At 41.4% G+C, this 8299-nt stretch overlaps 1 protein-coding gene across 1 annotated transcript in view; it reads left to right on the top strand.

Moving 5' to 3' along the window:
- The window catches only part of sms (spermine synthase), a 32928-nt gene extending 24991 nt beyond the window's left edge, over positions 1-7937 (top strand). The window contains exons 10-11 of the mRNA XM_033032957.1: positions 3585-3700; positions 7365-7937. Of these exons, the coding sequence (XP_032888848.1) occupies positions 3585-3700; positions 7365-7395 (147 nt within the window). The 3' untranslated portion in view covers positions 7396-7937. The remainder of the gene's footprint in view (positions 1-3584; positions 3701-7364) is intronic.
- Positions 7938-8299: the final 362 nt, after the last annotated feature.

An 8299-nucleotide genomic window follows, 5' to 3' on the forward strand; every position in this document is an offset into this window, starting at 1 on the left:
AACCACAAGCAGTAAAATATCTAATAATTACATGGCTAATCGTGTGGCAGTACGTGGAAGCCCTGTGGGCCAGCTTATGAGATCTGAAAGAGTCGTTAGTTCTGTGTGAAGAGCAGAGAAGTTCTGGATTCCTGACCAACATTCCGCCTTCAGACAGCATTACCAACTCAGTCTTTACTGAGCATGTATTTATCCAGTTAGAAAATTGCACAAAACAAAGCTGCACATTCAGTTCTAATTATAATACAGTCACAGTGTGTGTATGTACAGTTAAACTCTGGCTTCTGATTGACCATAACTCTGCTATTCTGGTATTTTGTGTCCCGTTGAGTTTATTGCCATATATTATTATGTGACCGGAAACAGGTCTGGAGTGCTTTATATTTCCTGTTTTCTTGAAACTCGCCGGGTTTGAGATAAAATTTATTATACTGCTGTGTAACATAACATAAAAATGAAATGTAATCATCATACAGCATGGAAATAGGCCCTTCAGCCCAACTTGCCCATGCCGACCAAGCTTCCCCATCTACACTAGTCCCACCTGTCTGCTTTTGGACTGTACCCCTCTAAACTTTCCTATTCATGTGCCTGTTCAAATGTCTTTTAATTGTTCCAGGATCTTCCTCAACTACCTCATCTGGCAGCTTATTCCATATACCCACGACCCGAAAAGTTGCACCTCAGATTCCTATTAAATCTTTCCACTCTCACCTTAAACCTATGTCCTCTGGTTCTTGATTCCACTACTCTGGGTAAAAGAATATGCATCTACTTTATTCCCCTCATGATCTTATGCACCTCTATAAGATCGTGTGGCAGTACGTGGAAGCCCTGTGGGCCAGCTTATGAGATCTGAAAGAATCAACCCTCACCCTCCTGCTCTCCAAGGAATAAAGCCGTAGCCTGCTCAACCTCTTCCTATAGCTCAGGCCCTCGTTCACACAACATCTTCCTGAATATTCTCTGCGCTCTTTCCAGTTTCCTACAACATTTTTCCTATAGCATTGTGACCAAAGCGGAGCACAATATTCCAATATTCCTTAATCAGCCCCTGTTTATCTCAATGCATGTCCATTAGAATACTCTTCAGTAACTTGCTTCCAGATGTTAGGCTCACTGGTCTATAGTTTCTAGGCTTTTTCTTGCAGCGCTTCATAAATACTCTATACAACTGTCCACTCCGTGGAGCTCCAAGCCGCGGAGTGTGTTCGACCGTCCCGATGAGAGGGCCTGTACATCCGGCCGTCCGTAGCGGCGACTGCGTAGGGTTTTATGGCCCCGACCGCGGGTGAACAAGGAGGAGGACTGACTGAACTTTGTGCCTTCCACCACAGTGAAGAATGCTGTGGTGGATGTTTGTGTTACATCTTGTTGTGTATTGTGTGTTCTTTTTTAATTGTACCGCTGCTGGCAAATTCATTTCATTGCAGCTTCGGGTGTATGTGACAAGTAAAATTGACTATTGACTAAATAGAGGCACAACATTAGCCACTTTCCAGTCTTCTAACCTCGCACGTATTTAATGGTGATTCGTATAACTCCGCCAGGGCACCTGCAATTTATTCTCTTGCTTCCCACAGTGTCCTCTAATATATCTAATCTGGCTCGAGAAATTTAATTTTCCTTAGGGTGTTCATCACCTCCTCAACCATAATACTGAATGACCTCAAGACACTTCCATTGACTGTCCCTAGTTCCCCATTCTTCATGTCTTTCTCTATGGTGAAGTACTTATTGAGGACCTTGCCCATCTCTTGTGACTCCACACAGAGATGTCTCCTTTGGTTTCTTAGGGCCCTATTCTCTCTCTAGTTACCCTCTTTCCCTTAATGTACTAATAAAATATTTTCCTTTTACTTAATATTATCTGCCCCCTTGTTGCCCTCCTGGTTTCTTTATTTAGTGTGCTCCTCAGTTCCCAAAACTCCTTCAGGAATACCCTTGATCCCAGCTGCCTATACCAATCTCATTGTCTCTTTTTTCCTGGCCAGAGCCTCAATTTCGCTCGTCATCCAAGCTTCCTTACACCCACCTGCTTGCCCTTCACTCCAACAGGAAATGCATGCCTTGATTTCAAGCTCACCCACGAACACATCAGTCACTTGGCCTTCCCAATTTCCTAAGACTAGATCAAACTTTTCCCTCTACACATCACCCAAAGATACTGAAGAAGGGTCTCGGCCCGAAACGTTGCCTATTTCCTTCGCTCCATAGATGCTGCTGCACCCGCTGAGTTTCTCCAGCACTTTTGTCTACCTAAAGATACTTTCCTGAACAAATGTGATCAACTCTGCCCCAACATCCCTTCACCATTCATACGGACATCCAGCTTCTCACCTGCCTCATTCCTGCATTGGATCTCACCTCCCCCTCCAACCACCAATCTAGTTTAAACTCACCTATGTAGCACTAGCAAACCTGCCTGCCAAGATATTGGTTCCCCTGAAGTTCAGGTGCAACTCATCCCTCTTGAACAGGTCACCACTGGCCCAGAAGAGATCCCGATTGTACAAGCTGAATCCCTTTCACCTGCACCAACTCCTCAGAATCGTGTTCATCTGTCCCATCTTCCTGTTCCTACACTCGCTAGCACGTGGTACTGTGAGTAATTCTGACATCACTATCCTGGTGGTCCTGCTTTTCAGCCTTTTTGCCTAACTCCCTAAAATCATTTTGCAGTGTGTCAACATGGACAATGACCTTCGGCTGCTCTGTGTGCTAATTGCAAGAAACACTGAAGCAATTTGATCAGACTGCCTTGACAGTAAATCCCAAGTCTTCAACCTGTACCACCTAGGAGGTCAGGACATGTACAAGAAATTCCTTCCCTCAGCCGCCCTATGATTTAAAGTATATCAGCATCCATCCTTGATCGGTCAATATCCTGGGAATTTATATTTAATACGCAAATGAGACCCCCTTTTACTCTTTTGTGCAAAGGATGTTGGAAAACTGCAAGCTGACTGCAGGAGTTTAATATGGCCTCTCACCTGCACCATCCCAAAAGTAATGTCAGATGGTCAGTAAATGCTAGCGTTGATCAAACCAGTCTTCATCCCATTAATTAATGAACGTCCACATTTTCCTCAATAGATATAAATGTAGCTGGTCTCTGATTACGGCAATGTAGTGTTGTTCTGAATTGTTGCTAACCTGGATAGTTTGCAAGTCGAAAATATGACTGCAAACTGAGTTCCCATGCAGTAGAAGATGACTGCAGCCTAGCAGCAGCTGGCAAATCCATACCACCTGTCTCCAAGACACTCGTTCATATTATGTCTGTACATATGTTAGGCATAACCTGGGAAGGATCAGTAGATGCCGAGCTTTGGAAATGGGCAGTTGCATGTTTACAGCTGACATACTCTTTGAGACTGACCAAGACTTTAATAAATTGTGGACAAAGTGAGAGTTGGCATGGCAGCCTGGTGCCATCTTCAGCTGACCATTTTCACATTTGTTTCTTCATGCTGCCTGTTTCCAGGTCAATAATCTTCGGCCACACGTCAAATCACATGAAACGTAGTCCCTTTTCTTTCTCGGAAAGTGCCTAACTTTTGTGTTCACTTTTTTTCCTGCAGGGTAATTGTGCAAACTTAACTGAAGCACTCGCGATGTATGAGAAGCAGCTGAACAAGCTCTATTGTCCTGTGGAATATTCAAAGAATGTTGTTTGTGTTCCCTCGTATGCAGAATTGTATCCTTTTCCTAACTCAACCATTTTGCTTTTTAAATAGCTTTATATCTGAATTTTAATAAGTTGTATTCTTTTCCTAAATGAGTGCTGTGGTAAATTCATCAATCCCCAGCATATATGGAGATCATAAGGAGTGTGAAACTTATTCTTGTGAAACTTGCTGAGGGGTGATTGTTATCTGATCCTAGCTTCAGGACATTGAAGAACTTGGGTCAAGTGTTCAGGAAGAGAAATGAGGTAGGGAGAACAGCTTGTCGTGAGCTGACCTGTTTCAGCAATTTTTGGCATTTAAATGTTTTGGAGGTGCGTTCAAATCTTTACATTTCCTGTGTCTATATCTTCTTATAGCACTGCACCCTCTAAGCCTTGTGCCCTTCTCTCACGTTGGTTATGTATGTATCCCCAAGTTTGTACCACTCTGGCTGCGCTTTCAGTTATCCGTGCCCAAAGTTTTGGAATCTCTGCTCAAAATCCACATTTTATTAATACCTTGATCCATTTTTACTAGTTAAAATCACAACATAAATGCAAGTAATTCAGAGGCACATGGAGTAGAAAGATTAGTGTGTTGAAGTTATCCTTTGAGTGAAGTATAATGATCATTGTTATCAGTAAGATCATGCAATGTTCTGAATTTCTGGGGAAAACCTGTCACAAGGATTAATCACAGTCTAATAAGGAATAATAATATAGAATGTTGGAGATACTTTTAGACTATCACTGTGGGAAAATAAACTGTTTATCTTTTCTTGTTGATAGCCTTTCATCAGATAAAGATTGCGAAGAGCACAACTCGACTTCAAAGTGATAAATTGAGAAATAGCTGTTTGAGGAATGGGAATAGAGGTATGGAAAATTAGCTGGGATCATTTACTTACAAGCAAAGAAATGGAACAGCTATGGGCAATGTTTTATACATGCAATTCCTTCCAAGATCTGAATGGAGGTAGTAACAATGGTGGAGTGACCGGTTATAAAACTGGAAAATTGGAAAGTAGTGTTGATCTTATTGATAGCTTTGACTTATGAATTCAGTGACCTTGTGACCTTAGCTCTCGATCACATTATTTGCTTTGGCATGGAAATGGAGTACATTGCATCAGGCCTCATCCCCAGATGCTTTCTTGCAGCGTATTGAAATCATGACATTTTTCTTCATTTTGACCATAACTCCAGCAGTCATAACAATACATAAAGCCACCATTGAGCTCTACCATTAGTGACATATTTCTGCATTGTTCCCATGGCCCAGCAACCTCCTTCCTTATCCACCTCCAATCTAATCTTCAAATTGATAGTTGCTGCTCAATTGTTAATGGTAGAAATACATTCCACAGCTTTAGAACATTGGAAAATGTTTATTTTGCTCAGATACTGAAAATGAACTGCTTTTGTCTGTCTTGTTTTATCGTAAAACCATTTGGATGTTTGGCACTGGTTGCGTTTTTAAGTTTAGGGTTATTAGGTTTATTGTTACTGAGGTACAGTGAAAAGCAGGCTATCCAAACAGATCAGATATACTATACATAATGTAATCGAGTCAAGCTCAAGTATATCAGAGCAACAGGGAAGATGCAGAATGCAGAACATAATTCTCAACATTGTAGCGCATCAGTTCCATAGACAAACGTTCACAATGAGTTAGAGGTGAATCAGACCGTACCCTAGCTTATTCAAAAGCCTTCTAACAGAGGAGACAAAGCAGTTCCAGAGTCTGGGCTTGCACGTTTCCAAGCTTCTGTCCCTTTTGCTGGACGGAAACAGGGAAAAATAGAAATAACCGGAGTGAGACAAGTCTTTGATTATGTTGGCTGCTTTTCCAAGGCAACGTGAAGTGTAGATGGAGCCAATGGTGAGGGTTGATCAGTGATGGACCAGGCTACATCTACAACTTTCTACAATTTCTTGTGGTCCTAGGCAGAACTGTTCCTGAACCAAGCTGTGATGCAATCTGACAGTATACTTTCTATGATGCTTCTGTAGAAGTTTGTTAGATTCTTTGGAGACATGCTGAATTTCTTCAGGAAGTAGTTATGTTGGTGTGCCTTCTTGGCAGTCTCATCAACATTGTCACATCAATGTGGGGTTGCATCACAGGAGGCCACTCTGCTAGTTATGTGAGTGTGTGTCAAAAATGGGGCTATTATGGTAACTCCAACTTCCCAGCTTCCATTTAGCAGCACAAGTGGACGACGTGGGTAAGGTGGAATGTGGGATACTGGCCTTTGTAAGTCAGGGCACTGCAAACAGGAGTAGGGAGATTATGCCCCAACTTAATCAAACATTGGTCAGACCTCAGCAGGAATATTGTGTTCATTTCTGGTCACCGCACGAGAGGAAGGATGTGATAGTGCTGGAGAAGGTTCAGAGGAGATTCAACTGAATGTTGCTTAGGATGGAGGGTTGTGGATGAGAAGGAACTGGAGTGGCAGGATCCATCCCTTCAAACGTGTTCCATAATTCCATTCAATTATTGCTAATTATCTATTCCCATGCTCTTCGCTTTATTTGTTGTTTTTTGTGCCAAGAAATATATCAATTCATCTCCATATTAAATGTATTCTGTAGTAGAAAATTATACTTCTGGGTAAAGAGAGTTTTCCCTTACCTCAATCCTAAATGTTTTACCCCATAGGGTATGGAGGAATATGGATCACGTGCAGGCAGGATTACCAGCTGTTGGAAATCTCAAATAAAATAAATCTGGAAATATTCTGAAATAGTTAAATGCAGAAATTGAGACTCGAGGATTTCAAGATAGATAATGAGTTGCTTGAGTTGAATTTAAAATAGTGACGGCCAAGGGTTAGAATAGGAAAGTGATAGGGAATTAAAGCAGCAGGTGACCATAAACCCAGGGTCACATCTGTAGACACAATGGAGGCGTTCTGCAAAGTGGTCACCCAATCGATGCTGGTGAAACCAACATAAAGGAGACCATATCATGTGCACCAAATTTATTTCACTAAGCTGTAAGATGTTCTGGCGCATTGCTACTTCACCTAGAAGGCCCTTGAATGTTGGGAGGGGGCAAAGAGAAAGTGATGCACTGCCTGCGCTTGCATGGGAAAGTGCCATAGGAAGAGGAGTGGTTGCTGTCGATGGAAGAGCGAACCATGCAGTCATATGGGAAACAATCCCATCTGAATATTGAATAGGGAGGGAAACATGACTGATGATGGAATCCTGTTGGGGGTTGTATGCAATGTTTAGTAATAGTCCTGTCCCACGGTACGAGTTCATTCCAAGAGCTCTCTCGAGTTTGCCCTGATTCGAACTCGGAGATTTACGGTAATAGCCACTCGTCGGTACTCGGGGCTCTCGTGGTCATTTTTCAACATGTTGAAACATCTTCACAAGTCTTCCCGTGCTTACCTGCCGTTAGCGAGTCTTCCCGAGTACCTGCCGTTAGCGCTAAGAGACGTCCCCGAGCTCTGACCTACCAGCTACGTTCATTCTCCGTGCTTACCACGAGTTTGATTTTTTTTTTACACTCGGGAGAGCTCTTGGAATGAACTCGTACCGTGGGACAGGGCTTTTACTTGTCAGAATATTAACTTTCCTATTCAATGTGAAGTATTTTTAAAACTTTTTTAACCAAGGTAAATTGTGTGTGTGTGTGTGTAGATGCAGTGTGTTTGCTTTCCTTAAGCTCCTTGTTCAGATGGGTGTTCTACACAGTATGGAAAAAGTAAAACCTGTCTTTTCAAAACAAAAGTTGAGTTGTAATTTTATGAAAATAAATAAAGTTCTTAATCACAAGGATGCCGGGGTGAAGTGCTGCATGATGCTTTTTAGCTTGCACCCTGGTTCATATTCTTTCTAAAACAAAAAATGCTCTGTACTTAAAGTCAAAAGTGCTGGCCCAAGGGGTCTTGCATTGTGCTGTGATGCACAACTCTTTTCATGAAATGGCAACTTCTATATTTTGCTGCATTTTGTTTTATTATTTCTGGTCAATTATATTTTAAATGGAAGTGAAAGGAAAAAGTCTTGACTCCACTGGTCTAATGCGTATTGCTGTAAATGTGAACCTAGTTCTCCTGTGTGAATGGCAAATTCACAATTTGTTTAGTGATATTTTGTTCATCTAAGTGTTTATCTTTGTTTGGATTTCAACTTTCAAACTGCTACGTACACATGTCAACCATAAAACCTTTGGAAATTATTTTTTTATTTATTTGCTGTTTTTCTCAGAATCAACACAAATAAAGAGATGTGTTGCTATTTTAGCAAACTTACTACTGTTGCCTCTTGAAAGGGCGAATGGCAGGAGAAAGAAGCGTAGATTGCTTCATGCATGGAAAGTGGGAATCAGTTGTTCATACCTCTTTCTCTGTCATTGTATGAATGTTTGTCCAGGCATGTTGCTAATATTAGAGTGATATGTTTATTGTTTCATTAATCACAGCAGAATAGTTTTTCTTTCTGGTTGAGTGAAAATGTTTTCACTTATCAGCACTGAGAACCAAGCGGTTTCTGTCATTATTTATTTTGGTTACGATATGAATGAGCGATAGGTTACAAAGACATATTTTAATCATAAATTTAGGTTAAAGCAAAAAGTACCATTGGTGCATGGGAATAATAACTCTTGGT

The sequence above is a fragment of the Amblyraja radiata genome, chromosome 14 (assembly GCF_010909765.2).
Source record: "Amblyraja radiata isolate CabotCenter1 chromosome 14, sAmbRad1.1.pri, whole genome shotgun sequence".
Taxonomy (NCBI): Eukaryota; Metazoa; Chordata; class Chondrichthyes; order Rajiformes; family Rajidae; genus Amblyraja; species Amblyraja radiata.